A 23,738-nucleotide genomic window follows, 5' to 3' on the forward strand; every position below is an offset into this window, starting at 1 on the left:
TTTTGAGCATTCAGTGCAATTAATATATTTTCTTTTGTAATATTGTCAAATTTAATCATTTAAAAACGCGAAAAGAAAACAATAGAAAATTATAATATCAGTTAGCGAAAGCCAATTGAATAGTTACAAATTCTCAACGAACTGAAAATTTGTGGAAGTTATTAGACTTTGCATTCTTTTTTAAAACATTAATTTTATTCAGTGCTCTTTTCGTGTTTTAATACAAATTTCAAAGTCAAGTTCTGCTCGTATAATGATTATATCGTAAATTTTCAAAAAGACTGTTCAGAAGTTTTGAAATAATCTGAAGTCGTCTTTCAATTTCATTCAGAGATAACAAACATTAATATCAACTTTTGAATTAATAGTTCTTCCTTTCGAAATTATGAACCATTTTGTTAGATACTCAATACTATGTGCAAAACAATATGAATACCAGATAATTCTAAAATTCTACAAAATTTATAGCATCTTTTTAAAATTACTCTCATTGGACGCGTAGTCTACTCAATCAACGGACCTTTCTTCTATGTTACTTCAAACAAACGCTGATCGACGGACAAACTCCTCGTTAAGCGAATGACACTGTAGTTGTCGCATACCAACTAATTTGGGAAGGCGCAAATAATTTTTGATCTTGCAGATGCAGCCTTACAAACTCCAGTTTAAACTGAGAATTTACGGAAGGATAAACGATCAGTTGGTCTGTTAAATGCACCAACTTGCATCTTTCTCTCCGTTTAAAACAGTATTTTGGATAAAAATCCCTAAGATGGATTTCATACTGCTATAATGTGTGATAAGATTTTGTGAGGAAATTCTACGTTTGCTATACCATGGGTCATTTAAACGCACTGTATAACTATAATATATCACTGAATTAATCAGAATGACATTTTTTGCAGTATTTAAAAAAAAAAGATTTTGCTATGTATCCGTGTTTAATGTCTTAATAAATCAAGGCTTGATATAGGATAATTTTCTGTATAATAGTATAAAATTGTCGACTTTTGAAGCACAAACTTCTTGTTGTTTTATATAACAGTATTGAGAAATCGAAAAACAAAAATAAGAATAGAGAGACATCATATATAAACTACTGTTATTGTAAAGTTTTATGGACAAGAGCAAGAACACATTAAATAAATGAAAATGAGTTAAGATATTAAGGAACATATTAACCTCCCAAATAACCACAAAAGAAATATATAGAAAAAGGGGGATCCTTACACAAACGCCTGTGATCAATGCCCCGTTGTCTAGAAAACTGGTGAAATTGTGAACCGAAATACCTATAGCATTTCCTAACTAAAATTAATATGTAGCTTTGTTCACGCACACCAAATGTGTAATACTTTATTTCAATACTACAAGATAGCAATTTAGGTGACATACCGCATATAACTAATTGATCACAAAACAATCGGGACATTTCGGTGATCTTCGGTCTCCCGAGAGAAACACCTGAATTGCAGTACTAAAGTTATTCATTCTATTTAGAGTAACCATCGGTGCATGAAAGCTTAACATTATACTGTTTAAAGTGTACTATACAGAATGAAGGACAGACGGTGTCGAATTGTGCTATTTTAATCATGGGAAATAATGATCAAACTTCCTAGTTCCATAAAACCGGATTTTCGGGGAAAACATGATACTGTACCTTCCAATAATCAGCATCTTTTGCTTGATACCTGGTAAGTCGACGATTTTAACAACATCAGGAATAAACTTGTCTTGTTTAATTCTTGAATATTTTAAGGAAAATAATCCGTTCATTCTCACCTGTCAGGTAAGGTTAATAATCAGACATCTTGGGACGTGATGAAATATCATAATTGATTTACCATATAAATAACAAAGCTTTAACATGTTAGTTATAATAAATAAATAATTAGCAATCAATATGTAAGAATCGATACTTTAATGGGTTGACCATGTGTGTTTTGAGGTACCCGGTCTAACAGATGGGTGTGGCAAAGTTTCCAAGCAGTATATATATATATATAAACAATTCGCTTTACAGAAACTGAATCAATAACTAACAAATCATTTAAAAAAGCACATGTGTAACTTTCAGACATATTTGACATTGATGGTTTCTTGTCTGATCGCAAAATATGCATTAAGTTGTTAATGGACCATTTATCTATTTGTCTATATGAAACATGCAAGCATTTAATATCAAAAGTCAAACATTGATTTTCAAAAAGTCTGGACTGCAAAATGACCAGGACTTATTTACGAATACATGGCATATTTCATTGAATAGGGAAAGAGGATGGCATTGTGTCTATTACTGCTAGTATATGGTCCACATTAATTTTCACCAAAGTAACAAATTAAAGGTGAATATATGCTCATTTCATCCAAATGTATTAAATCGGGCTAAATAGTTTTTTTTATAGAGGAGATATGTACACTTATAGATATAATATGTTTTGGTTTTGGTTTTGATGAGTTTGGTGGAATGATAACATTTCATTCATATCAAAAGGAGAAAACATTGAGTATCATTATATGTATATCGTAGTTTGTTTTCTCCGTAAGTGCTTTGTCAATCTCATCTACATCCATAGAAAGGATAGTTTTGTTGTTGTCTTATTTCTGTAAAAGGGCGCTTATGTTCACTGTGGTTTGTCTTATTTCTGCATAGGAAAGCTTATGTTCACATTGCTTTGTCTTATTTCTGGTAAGAAAATCTAATGTTCACGTTGCCTTATCTTAATTCATTTAAAAAAAGGTTATGTTCCCTGTGCCTCGTCTCTTATGTTCACTGCGCTTTGTCTTATTTATGTAAAGGAAATCTTGTGTTCACTGTGCTTTGTATTGTTTCTGTAAAGGCAAGCTTATGTTTCCTGGGCTTTATATTATTTCTGTGAAGGAAGAATTATGACCACTGTGCTTTGTCTTATTTCTGTAAAGGAAAGTCTATGTTCACTGTGCCTTGTCTTATTTCTGCAAAGGAAAGTCTATGTTCACTGTGCCTTGTCTTATTTCTGTAAAGGAAAGTTTATGTTCACTGTGCCTTGTACTATTTCTGTAAAGGAATGTCTATGTTCACTGTGCCATGTCTTATTTCTGCAAAGGAAAGTTTATGTTCACTGTGCCTTGTCTTATTTCTGTAAAGGAAAGTTTTTGTTCACTGTTTGGTCATATTTCTGTAAAGGAAGTTTATGTTCGCTTTGCTTTATCTTATTTCTGTAAAGGAAAGTTTATGTTCACTGCGCTTGGTCATATTTCTGTATAGGAAAGATAATGTGCTTATAAAAAGGAGATGTGGTATGATTGCCAATGAGACAACTCTCCACAATAGACCAAATGACACAGAAGTTAACAACTATAGGTCACCGTACGGTCTTCAACAATGAGCAAAGCCCATACCGCATAGTCAGCTATAAAAGGCCCCGAAATGACAAATGTAAAACAATTCAAACGAGAAAACTAACGGACTAATTTATGTACAAAATAATGAACGAAAAACAAATATGAAACACAGCAACAAACGAAATATATTTCCTATGGTCATATTTCTGTAAAGAAAGTTTATGTTGACTTTGCTTTGTCTTATTTCTGTAAAGGAAAGATAAAGTTCACTACGCTTGGTCTTATTTTTATATATTTAAGAGATTCTTAGCAAACGGTCAACTTACATCTACGTCCAGGGTCTGGAAAAGGGGGGGGGTCTCCATTCTGTATTGTTTAATATATTTCGCCATTTTGCTCTATTCTTTATTTTCTATGCCCTTTTCTCTATTCTTTGTTTTCTATGCCTATATTTTAATCTATTCTTTATTTTCTATTCCTATTTTCTCTATTGTTTATAATTCAGCACATCTTTATTCTCTATGAGTAGTTTTTTACTCATTATTCACTATTCTCTAAACCGCACACAGATCATCAGTTAGACTGTTAGGGATGTGCTTTTTCTTGTTTTCTTCGTGGATACTAAGGCTGTGGTATCGGTGGTCATCTTATTTGATAGTAGGGCCGAAGTTGCTGTTGACTTATTTACATAAATAATTGATAGGCCTTGATAAATGTGCTTTGTTTAACTACATCAATAATTGATAGGCCTTGATACATGTGCTATGTTTAACTACACAAAGAATTGATAGGCCTTGATAAATGTGCTATGTTTAACTACACAAAGGAACATCATGTTATTTCTTTGGAACTGTGCTATGTCTTATCTACTGGGCATTTGCTTTTCAATATAAATGGGAGAAAGGCTGTGTTATGTTAATTCTATCATCGCACTTTGTCAACCATAAACGTGTTAAAGAATGTTCGGCGATGATGACTGTCCTTAATTTTAACGTTAGAGTTAGTAAGGTCATGGTAATAATTCTTCTTGGTTAGGTCATGATAACTTAAGCGTTTCTTTACTTTCGTACATATAAGGGAAAGTTTATATGACATGGTTACTGTACTTATTTCATTGTGGTTACTTTGTTTTACTGGCATTATGTGCTGGTATTACGGATATCTTGAAATCTACCACTATATTAAATTTTGGGTTATGTAAACATAAGGGCACAATTAATACACGGGAAATTTTATTTCTATACGATTAAAATCCCGAATTAAATTGTTTAAAATATTTAACATATACGTGTACATATATTTCTATAGTACAAATATTTTGAAGTAATAAGTTAATCCAACCATAAAGTTTTAACTTTAATAAGGAGCAGTGTAAGAAGATGAATACTCATTTAAATATAAAATCATGATAAATACTCATTTAAATATAAAATCATGACCAATTGTAATTGAAGAACCAGGAACACGCCTCGCTTTATGTATTTTGTGTTTATTAAACATTGTAGGCAGAAAACGGTTTAGATTGGTAAATAAGCATACAATCGAATCTGACAAAGAACACCGTGTCCACTGTAACAATCACTGAATCATCATGTGAAAAAGATTAAATCTAAAATGACCCGTAGACACTTCTTCTAATTGACATAAATGACAAGGGGAATTAAGACATGAAGTACTAGGCTTAGCTATCCAGACATTAAAAAACAAAAAAAAATATCACGAAAAACAAGGGAAAACAACAAAATAATAAATGGGGAAAATGATCACAAGTTTCATTCTCGTGTATTGATAAAACTATAAAATGAGGATTCTTTTTAAATTGTAAGCAGTAGAAATGTATGCTAATATATACATAGACATGTATCTGAAAATCATCCCAACGGGTGAGGTCACAGACACAAAATCTACTTAGGGATCAAAACATTTAGTATCTGTATTTTCATTCATGTTGTTCACCATAATGTATTTGAGAATTGTGATTAGCTTTAAAATATGCCCGGGAATTGACATGCACTAGTTATCCGTAAGGTAGACCCAGACAATTTGAACCCGTATATTATACTGTAGTGATGATATCTGCGGCATAAACATTAAGACAAATCGTGCCCGTATAATTATACTGTACCGGTGATTATAACGTAGTGGTTATTTCTGAGGTATAGACAGAGACAACTCAAATCCGTATACTATTCTGATAATCTCTGGCATATAGATCAAGACAACTCAAATCCGTATACTGTTCTGATAATCTCTGGCATATAGATCAAGACAACTCGAACCCGTATACCGTTCTGTTGATGTCTGCATGGCGTATATAAGACACAAATAAATGAAACCCGCATACCGAGCGGTAGTCTCTGAGGTATATTTCCAAACAACTCGAACCCGTATACCGTAGTGATGGTATTTGAGGTATTGACCCACACATCTCTAACCCGTCTACCTTAGTGGTGATCTTTGATATATAACCCGTACAACGCGAACTCGGATACCGTAGTGGTCATTTCTTATAAATAGATCCAGAAAAATCGAACTCTTATACCGCGTTGGTAATCTCTGAGGTATAAACCCACACAACTCGAAATGAGTATGATGTATTGGTACACTGAGGTTTACACGGTCGACGACTTAAACCCGTATACCTTAGTAGTGATCTAAAGAACTGACCCAGACAATTCGAATCTGTATACAATAGTGATGATCACTGAGGTATATTTTAAGACAACTCAATCACGCTTACCGTAGCAATGATGTCTGAGGTGTAGATCCAGACAATTCAAAGTCGTATACCGGAGTGATGATCTCTCTGGTAAAGACCCAGACATGATATTTAAGGTATTAACCCAGACACTTCGAACCTGTGTAACGTAGTGAGGATATTTGAGATATTGATCTAGACACTCGAACCCGTATACTATAGTGATGTACTAGTGTAGATATTGACCAGACATTTCGAAGAAATATAACGTATAGTGGTTATCCCTGAGATATATAGACACAGACAATCTTAGTCCGTATATCGTAGTCGGTATTCTCTTAAATATAGACCCAAACAAGCCAACCATAAAAACCCTTATAACAAACGTTGTGCTCTATTTTACTTCTTTGTACTTTACTATAAAACAGACTGAAGTAAGATGATATAATGGAGATTTTCCTATTTAAAAAACCTGAAATGAAATAATATTATATACATAACCGGGTATTTAAATCTTGTGTTATTCAAATATGTTATATAAATAATAACCGAAGGTTAATGATTATTTGATACAATGGGTGTTGTTAGCATTCTGCCTCCTTTTCGGTATACAGATCTGTTTAGCAGTTCAAATAATATAGTTGATTTTCTAGACTGATGGCGATATAGAGCTTGTCAGAGTGTGCAGATAGTTGTCTATCAATGGATACTTATGGTAACGTCTACATGTCTAGTATGAATAGTTTTAAATTGCATGTTAATGTTGATATGGTAATAGGACTTACAGCTTATTAGTCCTTTGTCTAAAACTGGTTTGCTCTAAATATGACTGAATTACGAGAAGAGATTCATACACAGCAGGAAAATACACAACCTTTTGAAAACACCCTTTTATAAGAACGATCAAGCAGGTTTTTCCCGCTTTTTTTATGTTTCGCAATAATCAAGGTTACACAAATGTTATACCAAAACAGCTTTTTTGTAAGTAATTGTCAGTGAATATTATGTCAGTAAATAATATATCAGTTGTTTAGTATGATAGGGGTAAAATGGTGCTTTTTCATTTAGCTCTATCAGAAATACTTTACGTATGACAGACAAAACGAAACTTTTCCCACAGATGAATATGACAATGGTTTATTAAATAAGAACTATACAAGTTTACAATGCTTATACAAGTTTACAATCTATTATGACACTATTACATAAACTGTCAAATGTAATGTCATTCGTCTGATGTGAAATCTCAGATGTTACCTGTAATTACTACAAATCTTATAAGATACATCTATAAGTAAGAAGACCATTTGTAATATTGCACACTGCAGTAAGCTTGAACTATTTATTAGTTAGAAGGATCATGTGACTTTGAATCATACTTTTACTAGACGAACCTGATTTTTAATATTCTAGTTCTGCATTGAAATATCTTGTGATACAACAATGTAACGTTATTTGGACCCCTAGCATTGCTCCTTCTAAAAAATGCTGGAAAACCAGTTTTGAAGTGATTATTGATGACCTTAGATCGAACCCATGAGAGAGACCATGTTTATTCATAGCACAAAATGTACAAAACCCTTTTAAAATTATATTCAAAGAATATATTGGCGTGTATATGACGCCCTGGTGCGTTGAGTCTTAGAAATACACCACCTAACTACGGTGCTTTGTCTTTACGCTAATCAGCATTTCATTTGCACCAAAAAATCTTTCATTTGCGCCAATAGTATAAATAATAGACACTAAGATAGTATAGATAATAGACACTAAGATAGTATAAATAATAGACACCCAGACTAAATAATAACTTTAAAACACAGTTTTGTTTGCATCGTCTAACTACAGTCGTTGTCGTTGTGTCCATTTATCTCATTTTTTATATACGTTTTTAAATACGTTGTTGCCTGAATATTCTTCCAACGCCCATATAATTGAAAATGTTTGAATGTTTTGAATAAAACTGCTTGTTAAATTGGGCATGTAGCGATTCTATTATCTGACGGATATTCATTTATAATGTCATCTACAAAGCAGTCTTCAATCTGATAAGGCGGTAAAAACGATATCCCCCAAAAAATGTCAACTATTTACCAGTATCGCATGTCAGGAGGAATACTTGAATATGGAAATAAATGAAACATAACCTTTTTCCGCAAATGAAAGATTGGATTTTGTAAAAATTGGCGCAAATGCAATGCGCCCCCTCAGCTACGCTGCACACGTGGGCATTCAAGATACGAAAAGATAAGATATTTATTAGTGTAAAATCTAAACAATCGGATTACTACTAAATAACACAAATAAACAATAAACAATAAACAATACAAACATTTACAAAAAATATTTAATAAAAAATCTTAGTTAGTTTGATTTTTCCATTTTTTTCTTAAATGCTAGACAACATGCTTCCCCTTAAATTAGCATAAAACTTATTATATTTATAATAGTAATATAAAAAGAAGAAATGCTGTTTCCCTCTACTATATTCATTCGTTTATAAGGTTATTTTAAAAAGAAAAAAAAGGTAAAATCAACAGTTCATGCACAATTGTTAATATTGTTTCTGTAATTATACATCTCACTTATGCCATTAACAATAATTTTCAAAATGTCCTATTCTTCAGAAGAGAAAATAAATTCATTTTTTGGTCCATTACTCATTGGAATAGGACTAGGAACAATATCAGAAATTTCATTATACATTTTCATTCTAGAGTAATTGAATTGTGCACACATTATTGCGAAATGGAATTCATCTTCCACCCCTATATTACATAAGAAGCAGAATCTATTTTCTAAAGCTGTTTTATTATATCTACCACATTCAATAGCTAGCGTGCCTTTATTTATTTTTAATTTGGCATAGTTTTTTTTATAACATTTTTATCTAAATTTGATAAAAGATATTTTTCAAGTTCATACTTTACTTCAATTTTTTATATAAGTTCTTAACTTAATATGGTGGTAATCATTAATAAACTGACTCGGTGATCTCGTGGTACCGTACTCATGGGTTCAATCCCCTGCATGGTCGAACCAAAGACTTGACATTTGGCATTGTCTGCATCTCCGCCAGGCACATGCCATTTAAGAATAAGAGCGATGACTGATTGGCTCGGCGTCCTAATAACATGTCCTGGCAGGGTTACTTGTCTTCCTGTTTACTGTTTTTTTTCTGAACTAGCTTTAAAAAAATCCGGCTCATCTTGCAGGAATAGTAAATACGTTCTCCTGATACGCATTTTATATTAACTACTGGAAGTTGAACACCAATTCATTCATACATCCTAGATATTTTATTTGTATTCAAAACTTTTAAGAAAAAAGGGCAAATGTTTTTTTTTCTCCCGAAAATTAACTTAATAAACAGATTAATTATCAAATATTTATAAAGTTTTCAAAAGATTTATAATGCAAAAGTATTACTAAATTTCATGTCAATCTGCAGACTTATATGTGATGGAATGTATTATATTCTGTATTTTTATTAACTGACTACCCTCTTACAGGCACTGGTGCTCTGTCTGACACAGATGTTGGTGTGGTAGCTGCAGGTGTCATTTCCGGTTTGATACTCATTATACTTGTCGTTGGAGTTCCTATTTTAATATTTTATTTGCGGTAAGTTTTATTGATTTTTTTTCACTTTACAATTGATATCCTTTATAGAACTATAGTATAGGATTTCTAAAGTCGCTTAAAAAAATGCATTGTTTAAAGATCATTTGTACTTTTCAACTAAAAATAAGGTGATGTATTGATCACAGATACCCCCACTTGCAGATAAAACTCCTTTACGGTAAATGCCAAAACCAAAATGTTTCATAACTAATTGTTTGTTTTAAAATCTAAAAATATTCCACCAAGTGATACATTAAATCATTATCACCTACAGAAAAAAATCAGAATCTTTAGGTAAATAAGGGTAATAACTCTTTAACGGTAAATGTCAAAATCGTCATAATCGAGATTGACCTGCATTTTATGATCCATAACATTGTGTTCAAAGTTCAATAAATTTGGTCGAGTGATACTTTTTTAATTATCATCTGAATTTTTTTTTAAAGGTAAGTAAGGTGTAAAACTCTTGATCATCAAATATCAAAATTATCAAAATCAGACATTGTATTCAAATTTCAACAATTTGGTTATGTTTTATATTTTGAAAACTGTGAAAAAATAGACAAAATGTGGCAGGGGCAAACATGTTCTAGATGGCAAGATCAAACTACTGTCCATTTTGACTTTCTGCGTTTTTTGCCAAATCTTCAAAACTGTAATAATTGAAAAGACGAAAAGAAAATTTAAACAGCAAAAAATGGTCAGCAAGGCAATATTAGTAGTCTCAGTTAAAAATAAGAAGTCACCATGGCGGAAATTGTCACTGACTTTAAAAAAATGAGTTGTTGCATTTAAATCACTATTGTTTTCTCCATTTTGGTGTTATAGGCGGAAACTGTAATTGTGGATAGAGTAAAGCTGTAAACAGTTATTATGATCAGCAAACTAAGTTACATGCTTTTTTATCAGTTGTTATTGGCTTTAAACTAGCTGTCAGTAACTGCGAGTACTCTCAGATCTGTACTTAGTATCTTTTTTATGTTTAGGGATGTATAAATACCCTGCCACGCCCGGTCTGTTTTTTGTTAGATGTTTTTCTGCTTTGTATCGATCTGATGAGTTGAGCCCTTTTCAACATGTACTGTTACACCACTGTCCTAGGTTAGGAGGGGGTTGGCGCCTTAAAACATGTTTAATCCCGCCACATTCTATATGTGCCTGTCCCAAGTCAGGAGCCTGTAATTGAGTGGTTTTCGTTTATTATTGCTGTTTCGGTTGCCTTTAACTGCTTACATCCACTTCATTTTAACTATGATGGTTAGTTGTCTCATTGGCAATCATACCACATCTCCTTATTTTTATAATATCTATAATAAGGCAACATGACTCTATAATAAGTTAACATGACCGAAATCATTATCCAACTCCTAATTGAAATTATTTCCTTATGTTGACAATTTTTACCAATTTTTTGCATTTGTTTTGCGGAAACTATAGTATAAGGAACAAAACTGTAATCAGCAAAAAATATCAGAAAAATAAGATAAACATATATATATATATATATATATATATATGCTAGCATGGCCAAAATCTGTATTCGTCTCCCTAGAGAAGAAGCACGGTAGGAGTTATTTTCCTGCAATTACGTTTTAACTCAATTATGCATTTTCAGTGAAAAATTAGTAGATAGAGGGAAACTGTAAATAGCAAAAATCATCAAAAAAAAACTCTGCTAATTGACAAAATGGCCGAAATCGTCAGACTACTTCTCACAGGAGTTACTGAAATGACAATTTTTACCAATGTTTTGCGTTTTTGATATTATTTTAATAACTATAAACTTTAAATCGCAATAATGACCAGCAAGAAAAAAATCAACACTTTGCAACGTTAATTCCCGTAGATAAAGATATTTCACCCATTGTTTGCATTTTTGGCTAAATATAGATAGAAACTTTGAATGGCAAAAATTATCAACAAGACAAGATCTACTAATAATTCAACATGGCCGACATCATCATTCGACTCTGTATATGAGTTATTGCCATTCAATAACGATTCTGATCCATTTTTGGCGTTTTTTTAGACTAAAGTAGATTAGGAAAAAACTGTAAACAGTACCAATAAACAACAGTAAGATCTACAAACCAGACAGCATTGCTAAAATTGTCAGTCAACTTCTTATGAATCAGTTAAAAAATCCAACCGACACGAGTTCTATTGAGGAACCTATAAAGGGTACATGTTCTAACGCTTAATAATGGTCACACCTAAACTTCAAATCTTTTAAATACGATTGAAATTGTCATCAACTTTTTACGGTTGTTGCCCTCTAAATCAGTTTAACACTTTTATTATTTAATTTTTGGGTAAAGATTGCATGAAATGCAATCAAAACCCTGTGGATTTGACTTGATATCTATATCTTCCAAGGTTTATCACTACCTTTGATAGTTTAAACAAAATAGTGCAGTGAAGTGATAATTATTTAGATCATATCCAGTTAATGTCCTGCAATTTATTGATGATATGTTATACTTTGATATTTAAGTTACAGTATAATGTGTATTTAAATAACCATACTTTTCAAGAAATTTTTTTTTATTAAAGATAACATAAATAATGTATGGTGTACGAATCTGTTGTCAAAATAGGTTCAACTACAAATGTACAATTATGAACAAAGGAAGACAACTCAAACTCACATTTTTAATTTGCCTAGAAAAAATACAATTCAAAGTTTATTATTCAAAAATTCACAAAATTGCAAAACAAAAGCAATCTTTACCCTTCAGTGCTCACAAGCACATTGATTGATAACTATCATTGCTAGACAAAACCTCTGCCCATGCAGCAGACTATAATTTGGCCCGAACTAGTTCCCAATCCACACAAATACTCGTGTTGCATTGTATCAGCTTTATGGAAAAATGCTAGGTGGCGATGCAGGCTTTCAAGTTTTTTTGGAATTAGATAGAGGATATAGTCTATAAAGTCAAAGTTTTTGTCTCGCCTTGACGGAGTCAAAGAGCGAGACATAGGTATGCTGTTTCCGGCGTCGGCGGCGGCGGTGTCAACAATGTATGAGTTTGTGATTAGGTCTAGTTTATGGTGAACCACAAGTGGTAGGTCAATGATATTTGGTATGCAGTTGTATTAGCATTAGCACATCTCATTTCCATGGAGATTATTTGGCCCTGCCCCCTCAGTCATGGTCTATTGACTTTGAAACTTTTGCTTAGTTTACATGTATTAGTTTGTGATTAGGTCAGTTTATGGGGAACCACTAGTGGTAGGTCAATGCTATTTGGTATGCAGTTGTATAAGCATTGGCATATCTCATTTCCATGGAGATTATTTGGCTCCGCCCATTTTGTCATGGTTTATTGACTTTGAAAATGTTGCTTAGGTTACATGTATAAGTTTGTGATTAGGTCAGTTCAAGGGGAACAATTAGTGATAGGCCAATGTTAATTGGTATTCTTCTTATATCTATTCAGTTGTATAAGCATTAGCACATCTCATTTCCATGAAGAATATTTGGCACCGCCCCCTCAGTCATGGTCTATTGACTATGAAACTTTTAATTAGTTTACATGGATTAGTTTGCGATTAGATCAGTTTAAGATGAACAGCTAATGTTAAGTCAATGATATTTGGTATGCAAATTTATTGGCATTTGCAAGTATCGTTTCCATGGAGATTATATAGCCCCGTCCCCTCATCAATTTTTCATGGTTCATTGACTTTGAAACTTTTACATAGTTTACAAGTTGTGTGTGTGTGTTTAGGTTTGTTTAAAGGGAACGACTTATAATAAGTCAATGGTATTTGGTATGCAGTTGTATTAGCATTGGCACATCATGGAGATTGTTTAGCCATGTACCTTCAGTCATGGTTCGTCGACTTTGAATATTTGCATAACTTACATCTTAAAGTATTGCTATTTTAATTTCAATATTTGCATTATCAAATTACAAAAAGGCGAGACATATCTCTGTGATAACAGTTTATTAAACACCAATAACCTTTCTTAGACCTTTATGGAGTTTCGGGAAACTTTTACATATGCACCTTCATAATGAAAAGATACCATTTAGTTAATTTTGATTTTTTTGTTGTTGCAATATTTGAGTATTTTACCATTTATTTTTAGATTGACTAATTTTTTTTGCAGTGAGCATTACATTCAAAAAGTTTTAAACTTGTATTACTATGATAAACCTTCATGGAATTTACAAAATTTTAGGCAGCAGGAAAGAAATCTTATTACAGAATTCGAAATAAAATATCATAAAATGCTTTCAGCAAGGATTTGTATAGCTTGCTTTCGGAAACAAAAAAATAAAAAAAAAAAAATGGTCTCACTAAACTTATTTTCTTGCTACATAAAAAAAAAAGGAAAAACATAAATAAAAAAAAAAAAAAAAAAACCCTGAACATTCTTTGAAAAACTAAATATATGCTGACCCACTCTTATACTAACAGCAAAGTATGGTTTTAACGTATTATTTTTACAACCGGCACGAGTTATATTGAGGAACCTACACAGGGTACATGTTCTAACGCTTAATAATGATCACTCTTAAACTTTCAAATCTTTTGAATATGATTTAGTTTAATATTTGCATCAAGTTATGATATTTTTTTAAAAGCTTCAATAAACACGAAAAGTTACAAATAAAACTACGTAAAAGTGTACTAGTTGACAGAATTTATTAATTTTTGATGAAGGTTAACTTTCGTCTTTTGAATTGTTAAAGTTGAACATTCTTATCTAACGTTTAAAGGAAAGTTTATTTTGACTTTCTACAGTTCACTTAAACGATGACTAGGAATATGTTAACTTTTTTTAACAAATTAATCTGTATACGCGTAAGACCATTGTTGTCGATTTTTAATGACAATTGCGATTACCTCAGCCAATATAACTTCAGTCATTCAGTGTCTTCCTCCAACATGAACATAATTCTACATATCCGACATAATTACCATAATTTTTAACACAACCCTGAAAATGATATAAATGCACTTTGTATCATTCGAAAGATTTATAGTCAAAATATTTGATTCACAGAAAAAAGAGAAAGAAGGCAGAACCAAAAAGAGGTCCACCAAAGGAACATTTCGCCAATGGACATGCACCGAAACCAGCTGTTAATGGCTATCCAAAGCCTTCCCCATATGTGCCTCCACCGCAACCACGTCCACAACCAAGACACGGACCAAGACATCCACCTGCAACTCATTTAGGTTCACACAGAGGTGTTCCGACAGTATTTATCACACCACATGGTTCACATGCTGGGACACCGCACGGATCACATAGGGGAACGCCACATGGGTCAGTAAGGGGACACATGAGAGGAGGATCTGCACGAATTGTATTTACACGTGGTGGTCGTCGTCCCCCAATGATGTTCCCGATGGGATCTGGAGGCCCGAGAGGTCCATATCCTTACCAAATGGGACCTAGAGGAAGAGGTGCTCCTCCTCATGGTTATCCTGGACCATATGGTTATCCAGATCCAATGATGTATCCGTACTTCTTCCCTCCTCCTCCATTCACAGTGTACGTCGATGAATCGGACGACGATGATGAGTCGGATGATGACAGAAGATCAAACAGATCAACAGTGAGGGAAAGGAAAATGAGGTACCACCGTTCATTTCTGCCTGATAGACAATCAAACATAGTCATCAAGTAAGTCGATGAAATATCTAGAAGCATATACATACTGTACATACTGGATTATATTGTAAAATATCTGCAAAATACATTACATGCTTTAAATTTCTCTTATGGTTGTGACCTGTTATTTCCCGCATAAAAAGAGTCATTTCTAGTATCGCACTGAAAGGAGTGCGATATCAACAAGTGATAACAAATGTGATCAAATGTGTTAATTTGGTTGGCTTATACGTCAAGCGATATCAATTTGCGACATTTCAATTGGCTGTTTTCACGGGTAGTGATGCCCATTGAACCGTGAAAGGTTTCATTCTGGTTTTCGCGATCATAATTATACCCAATCGTTCTAGTACAAAGTAATTGCTTGATACCAACCCTCGCTGTTTAGTCAGTCTAACAACCCTAAAGCTTCATTCATGAATTGATTTCCTTTTTGCCAAATATTTCTCAACTGTAGTCTCGAATTATTCCGCGTCTAATCTGGTGACTCGTAACAATAAAATAGGCAATGTAAAGGGAAAAAAAAATACCATAAGAGAAATAGTTTTAGGAACTCGTGAGATTTGGATATCGCTTGGTATCAACTTTTGTTGATTATTTTCAATAATAATAAGAAAAACTCGCCAAATGACTCGTTTATTATTATATTGAATTAATCATCTCAGTTGATATTAAGAGATATCCAATTCTGACTATTTATGAAACTTATGTGTAGCATGCATGTAATTAACGATACAAAAATAGAAATTTTACAGATAAGTATGTACACAGTATTTTTGTATAGACTTGTATATTTAATGTTTCTAGGTGTTTACAGACAACTGCCTCCGCACTATTTAATTCTTTTAAAAAAGTATGCACAAATTCAGATTAAATATTGAACTAACATTTTCGTTAATAAAATTCTACCTTATCTGAAGGATGGTACTATTTTTTTATAATATAACATTTTACACATTATACAACAATATATATATAGTTTTTATACTTGCTTATATTTTATGAAATCCTTTATAACGTCTCTAAATTTGACATTGCTGTTAAACATTTCGCTCAGCTTGATAAAGATGTACATTTACTGTGTTTCTATGTTAAAAACACAGTAGTATGTCAATGCAAAAAAAGGGAAAAAAAACATTGCTTAAAATTGTATTTGAGTTAACAATTTTTGTGTCACCTAATCCTGTAATTTGGAAAAATAAAATATTCTATACTACAGTACATGATTCTCTAAGGAGGAGATTGAGTTCATTTGCAGTAAAATTAAACTATTTGCGATAAAGGTCATGTTTTTTTTCTTCAAAATACCAAAAAACCATGACAAAAAAAAAAAAAAAATGCGAAAGTTATGAATAAAAACCGCCAAAAACTTTCAAATAATAGATTGTGGGGAGACCGCCACCCGAAAACTCCGCGAAGATTAATTATCGCAATAATTTGAAAAGGTACAACATTTTACAATTACTATTTCTATACGTGTAATTTTCCTACTCAGTCTCGTGCCATGGTTTTGAGACGTCACAATGTGGTTACAAAAAAGTACGATAGATAATCGGCTTTTCTGCGTAAAGTTGTTTTATATTATCAACCACTCTGCTTTTGTTTTCTTCCTTGTTTGTCTAGGGTTATTTTTTTGCGATATACCTTGAAGTTTAGCTGCAAATTCTAAAACCAGACATTATCTTCTTTTAATATTGTTTGCTGTATACTGTTAGCTTGCTTTAAACACTTTTTGCTACAACCATATATCGTTCCCTCAGTGGGATTCGAACCCAAGTTGTTGAGTTATATGATCTAATATGTGCATATCTATTGTAGTAGTAATAACAATAATAATAGTTGTAGTAGAAGTAGTAAATAGTTACTATTACTATCGAGGTGGAATCTGATTAAAAAGGCTCATTCAGTACTTCACACATTCTAAGAAATGGTTAAACGATTTTCAGGAAGATCTTTAACCCGTATGTTCATGTAAGAAAATAACTGACTTCTGTCGTTAACCATGTTGACTGGACGGACACCAAATTGAGAAACTCCACTTGTCAAGTACCTCTTACGTAACCTTTGCTCTTAATCGTAACGCAATTTTAATTGTAATGATTCAGATGATATCTAATATGAAACGCGGGTGTTTGGAGGATGGAATTTGGAGTGATTTAATTTGCTCTACAGTCCTGGAGAAGATCTTTTGACACATCATTGCTTTAGCAGTCATCTTGGATGTCTGATCGTCACTAAAGTATTCGCACTTGTTTAGACGTTGTAACAAAAGCTGCTCCAATCTTCCTTTATGAAGATAAGGAGATATGGTATGATTGCTAATGAGAAAACTATCCACCAGAGTCCAAATAATTAACGTAGATGTAAGCAATTATAGGTCACCATACGTCCTTCAACAATGAAGAAACCCCATACCGTATAGTCAGTTTTAAAACGGCCCGACTTGACAAAATATAAAACAAATTAAATTTTTTTATATAGCAAGTCCTTTTGAAAAAAATACACACTGAAGTTTAGATGAAAAAAACCCACTGAGATTAAAAACTTAACAACGCACACTGAGAATTACAAATTATGCATTGAAGTTGATTTTTTTTAATCTCAACGTGTTTTTTTTTTAATCTTAGTGTGTAAATGATTAAACATAGAATTATAGTTTTGACGAAAGTAGCTTTCATTTTTTCAGTATTACTGAAAGATAGATTCAACATTATGTTCATATCATCAGCATTTTTTAATTTGTCTTCCCTTACTTTTTTTTTTAGAGAAATAGACAGTGACGAGGAAAAGGTAAGCAAAAAATGATTTACGAATCCAAATGAAAATCAAGACATTTTGAAACTGTATGATGTCGGGGAATACAATATCTAAATTATATATTTTAAATACATACTTCCAGAAATGTTGTAATTTTACTAGTTAGCTGCACGATAGTTATATCTAGTCAAAGGAATTTCGACAAACCGCTGCGACAAGTTTATTTGGTAATCTTCCATTATTCAGTTTGTTCAGTGCTATCTATTTAATTTACATCTCATAAAACACTCAGTTAAGAACCACAATTAATTTAAGTTATGTTTTGTTTAAGTGTGGAATAACTGCACAGTGTACGTGTGCACCTTTTATCATTATTATCTTATTTTTCGTTGGGTTTTTGTGTTTCCCTTTGCATAATATGGACATTTCTTCATATAGGGAAGTTAAGTACAAATCTCTTACTATTCATATATTGGTAAAGTACGGAACTTCATATGGTACTTTATACTACGAGTATTTGATCATTTTCTATTTCAGTGTTGAACCTTATGTTTATGCCCCCCCCGCAACTAAAAGATGGAGGGGGGCATATTGTTTACCCCTGTCCGTCCGTCCGTCCGTCCGTCCGTCTGTCATTCCGTCCGTCCGTCCCATTATGGGTATATAGTTATTCCATATAACTCCTCCTACAGTTTGAATGCTAGAAAGTCTTCACTTTGCTGGCTGTTTGTACATATATTGAAGGTGTTTTCTTATCTATTCTACCATATAGTGACATATAGTGTGCATGTGGTCAGGGTTTTGATTTTTATTGATATTTGCTCTTTTGGGAGATAGTTGAACTTTGTCATTTTTTGGAGTATTTACTTGCATAAGAGGTGCATAGCGTTTCCGGATAAATCCTCCTACATGTTTAATGCTAGGAAGTTTCACTTTGCTGGCTGTTTTTACATATATTGAAGGTGTGCATGTGGTCAGGGTTTTGATTTTTATTAATATTTGCTCTTTTGGGAGATAGTTGAACTTTGTCATTTTTTGGAGTATTAACTTGCATAAGAGGTGCATAGCGTTTCCGAATAACTGCTATAGTTTGAATGCTAGGAAGTTTTCACTCTGCTGCAGTAAACCATAGACCTATGTGCTCCCATGCTCAACTTTGTGTATTTTAAAATAACACTTTGCATCTGCGGGGGCATCATTTGTGTCTCCCAAACACAATAATATCTCAAAGAAAGTCCTACATTGACTTTGTTATAATACAGTTACTTCAGAGTGGAGTGCAGGGGCTTATGATTTACATTGATATGGAGCAAAACTTCAGTTATTTAATACCAAGTCTGGTTGTGTATCTTATTTCAATATCAGAATAATCATATCGTATAAAGTTTTAAGAAAGCAAGCTCCAAGTTGTGTCAAATTATTTTTTTTGCAATGGGAAACAATTTCTAAGAAAGACAAACTGGGCCATTGCCTATTCAAAGCAAATGACAAAAGCATAATGTATTGTGGGATATCTGGCAAAATATTTTGACTTTGTAAGTACATCATAAGGGTATGTATATTGTCAAAGGGCATTGGAAATTAAGAGATTACTGTAGTATGCAATAAAAATTCTGAACAGCTTACGTGCATGCTCTTGTCATAATGTTTACATTGACTCAGGAGAGGTGTCTCCTTTACCAAAAACGTCCAAGGAAACAAAGTCGGTAATTTGAAAAAAAATGTATTTAGGCTGTCCTTTATTTCATATGTTCTTCGTAGGAAAAATTAAAATGGAAATTTTTTTTTGTATAAATTCAAGTAAAGCTTAAATAAAAAATATTCATTTTAGAAAATACAAGAAGAAGAGAATAGAAAGAAAAGAGGCAAACGACGATCTAAATCAAGAAGCCGATCGAGATCTCCCGAACAACGAACACGTGGACACACATCTCGATCAAAATCGCCCGCTCGTAGACGGTCTCGAACTCCTTCACCTGAACGATATAGAACATCGGATCACCAAGATTTATATACAGAAGTATCAAAATCAAGTTATCGCAGGAATTCTTCAGCAAGTGGAGGCGATACAGCAGCTAAAATCGATGAAATGTTTTCTTTTTCATCCGACGCAAGTGCAAAACCCGGAGACGTTATATTCCTACCACCCGGGAAACATATGGATAGGTCTCCGCGAAGACGCGAATCATTTCCACTAAGGCGAGACCCTAGTCCACCACCAAGGAGAGACCCAAGTCCGCCAACAAGACGAGATCCAAGTCCGCCACCAAGACGAGATCCAAGTCCGCCACCAAGACGAGATCCAAGTCCGCCTCCAAGGCGAGAACAAACACCACCATTACGCCGAGAACCAACGCCACCAAGACCAGAACGAAAGCCTATAAGTTCAGCTACATCTGAGTATGCGTATGCGTCGGTGATAAGACCATCTGAAGAGCCGATCGAAAAACCATCTACATCACATTCTGAGCTTGGTGTATCAATGTCAGAAAGACTTCAGAATATTGTTGACTCTGGACATACAACTGTTATTCACGACCTTGAAAAATATAAATCCGACGATACTCAGTATCCTCCTAAAGGACAAAGTCTCTCAAGAACAAGTAAACCCTACTTGTCAAACAGAGACGATTATCCGTCATCATCGAGTCGCTTATCTGCAACTGCGAAACCTGATTTATATAGAACGGATAGATATCATTCTGATGACTATAGGCGACCACCTTCTCCTCCAAATGACATTCCAAACGAGACGCCAGTTCCAACTCCACGCCATTCACTTATCAGAAGACCACAAACTCCCCCAAACGACATACCCATATCATCTCGTTCTGACAGACCATCAACTCCTCCATTTGATGGAGATGACGTAAGCAGAAGCACCTCAACACCAGCACCAGATCGGAGAGTACCACCACCTCCACCTTTACCTCCAACACAACCCAAAAACAATGATTCTAGACCAATAAATGCTCGAAATCCGACAACTTTGGGCAGTACACAGCACGTGCGAGCTGCTTTTTCTAGCCAAGTACTGGAAGAACTTAAAGAGAGACATCGAATGCCCGAAACGACTGTGGATGACGATGACGACACTGATTCCGCAAGGAATAGGGCTGTAAACTTTTCTGCTTCGCCACCCGAGATTATTCCTAGATCGCAACCTAATAGTCCCAGAGGATCTCAAAACTTAAACCCCGAGAACCCTCCAATGGAACGTGCTCCACCCCCTCCTCCGCCTCCTCCACCACCACCACCTCTACCAAAATAATCTTTTGATAGGATATCGATAGCAATTATATGTTTTTTGGCTATGACAGTTTTTTAAATAACTTAAATATATGAAATGAAAACGGAAATAGCTGCCGTTATAAAACTTTGTTCATATCTTTTCTTATAATACAAATGCAACCCGAATTGTTTTTAATGAGAAATAATATATATTTCCACATAATACATTTTAGATATTAAAGAGTCCTATTACGTAAACTAGGTACCCGATATGCCAAATAGCATTGCATGCATGTAGTGAGGAACGTTAGTTGTATATTCTCTGATGCTGCTTGTAAGTTAATGCTGTATTCATTCTTGTGGTCTAAAATATTGAACTCGACAAGACTGTTTTGATAATCCTAACATTATAGATGGCTAACCAACTAACAATGGGATTGTTCTTGGAATCTGACATTTCTGCATGAGTTAGATTGAGACACTTTATTTTGATGAGTACGAATTGCAGGGCAAAATAATATATGAATGAAACGAGAGAAGAGATGTGCGTCAGTAAGACAGCAACCCAAAGCAATAAAACATAAAAAAAACATGATCTCTGCATTACAATGTAATAGTACTTTACAAACATTCACCTTACCAAATGCAATGACGAGAATAGCTACTTGCTGAGAAGGGCAAACATATAAAGACATGCATGCACGTGTAGTGTTAGTGTTTAGTTTTACCTTTTCTATAGTTGACAATCACAACTCGCAAATACCCTTTTATAATCGAGAGCCAATTCCACGAAATTTGAAGGGAAAATCTGTGTATGATTATTTTGTTATGAATTTTATCATTGTTAGTCATATTTAATAATGACAGTATAGTAGATGGCTGTATTATTTGCTCAGACGTCAGCATAGGCTTTATTTTATTACTGTTAACCGTGTTATATACAACGTGGATGCTTTAATATCACATGATATATTATGATAAACCAAAATACCCCGGTTCTTGAGGAAAGAAAGCTTTAACGATGTATTTATTTTAATCTTATTTCTAATAAGTAACATTCAGTGTCAAACACATATTGTTCACCAGTTAAATTCAATACCAGATGAAGCATTTAAGTGAAGACAGAACTTGCTATGATAGCCTTATACACACAGGCACTTGTTTCTGTCAATGGGGGGTTTACTATCCACACTTGTAAAGAATTTCGTACAAATGTGGATAGTAAACCCCCCCCCCCCCCCCCCCCCCCATTGACAGAAACAAGTGCCTGTGCTTATACATAAGAGCGAGTGCAGTGACTGATAGCCAAATGTGGATCATATTTATATAAAGTATAGAATTTTAACGAATGAATTCTTGAAAAATTAAGAAATCAATGTCGCCATAATTTCTCACACTTATCAAACCTATTTGAATTTTTGAGGGAGGGGGCCAAACAATATAGCAGCTGTTTATCTCTTGTAGCACACATGGTGTGACTGAGTGAATAATACATTATTTGATTTGTTTTGTATCAGGTGCTTGAATATTAGCTTTCTAACATTGCTTCTTCCTGAATGAAAATATGATATGATCACAAATAGATTTAACCCCGCCACATTTTTTATGTGCCTGTCCCAAGTCAGGAGCCCGTAGTTCAGTGGTTGTCGTTGGTTCATGTCTGTCATATTTGTTTTTCGTAAATTGTTTTGTTATAAATTAGGCCGTTAGTTTTTTCATTTGAATTGCTTCATATTTTTCATGTCGGGGCCTTTTATAGCCGACTATACGGTATGGGTTTTTCTCATTGTTGAAGGCCGTACGGTTGCCTATAATTGCTTACATCCACTTCATTTGAACTTTGGTGGATAGTTGTCTCATTGGCAATCATACCACATCTCCTTATTTTTATATGAAAAGATGAATATTTGTGTTGACTTTCCTTCTGGCTGAATTTGAAAAAAAAAATCCTTTAAAAAATAACGCTTTTTGGTACTTTTTTTGCAAATTTAGTAATATATTTATAATATTTTTTTATAGATCTTTATGCAATGTTCATTTCTTTTAATAGCTTACTTGTATATATGTCATTTTAATTCACTAAGTACTTGCATTCACTTGATAAACATTTTAGTTTTGCACACCTTACTAAATAAGAGATCATCATTATCCTTGTTTGTCGGTTCCCTTTACTTTTATATATACTCATTTTATTACTGTAAACATTGAAGACGTTTTATATAAAGTATATGATATATATTTTACGGTTATATATTTGTTATATTCATTTAAAATGAATAAATATATTTTGATAATAGAGTTGTCTCTCTTATGTATGAAATAGATGTTATGTTATGTATGATTTGATTTTGATTTTTGATTTTTGGTGTTTTAACGCCACTTTTAAGCACCGCTTTTGGGCTATTTCGTGGCGGCCAGTTTTTGTTGGTGGAGGAAGCCGGAGTGCCCGGAGAAAACCACAGACCT

General features: G+C 33.4%; 1 protein-coding gene across 2 annotated transcripts; it reads left to right on the top strand.

Annotated features, from left to right (window-relative positions):
- The first annotated feature begins 1,497 nt into the window (after positions 1 to 1,497).
- On the top strand, positions 1,498 to 23,568 carry LOC127709953 (serine/arginine repetitive matrix protein 1-like). Of its 2 annotated transcripts, none has more exons than XM_052215654.1 (5): positions 1,498 to 1,697; positions 9,538 to 9,649; positions 14,670 to 15,248; positions 18,050 to 18,074; positions 19,873 to 23,568. In XM_052215654.1, exons 1-5 carry the CDS (start codon positions 1,652 to 1,654, stop codon positions 21,310 to 21,312), a joined length of 2,202 nt encoding a protein of 733 aa, XP_052071614.1. In that variant the 5' UTR covers positions 1,498 to 1,651; the 3' UTR covers positions 21,313 to 23,568. The 2 variants fall into 2 exon arrangements, with proteins under 2 accessions (XP_052071614.1, XP_052071613.1); XM_052215653.1 differs by having other exon boundaries at positions 1,499 to 1,697; positions 14,670 to 15,296.
- Positions 23,569 to 23,738: the final 170 nt, after the last annotated feature.

The sequence above is a fragment of the Mytilus californianus genome, unplaced genomic scaffold, assembly GCF_021869535.1.
Source record: "Mytilus californianus isolate M0D057914Y unplaced genomic scaffold, xbMytCali1.0.p SCAF_7, whole genome shotgun sequence".
NCBI classification, from domain to species: Eukaryota; Metazoa; Mollusca; class Bivalvia; order Mytilida; family Mytilidae; genus Mytilus; species Mytilus californianus.

Excerpts from the sequence above, each read along its gene's own strand:
- LOC127709953 (XM_052215653.1), top strand. The coding sequence starts at position 1,652 with ATGATACTGTACCTTCCAATAATCAGCATCTTTTGCTTGATACCTG. Across the intron at positions 1,698-9,537 it reads CATCTTTTGCTTGATACCTG|GCACTGGTGCTCTGTCTGAC; the intron begins GTAAGTCGACGA and ends ACCCTCTTACAG. Across the intron at positions 15,297-18,049 it reads CAATCAAACATAGTCATCAA|AGAAATAGACAGTGACGAGG; the intron begins GTAAGTCGATGA and ends TTTTTTTTTTAG.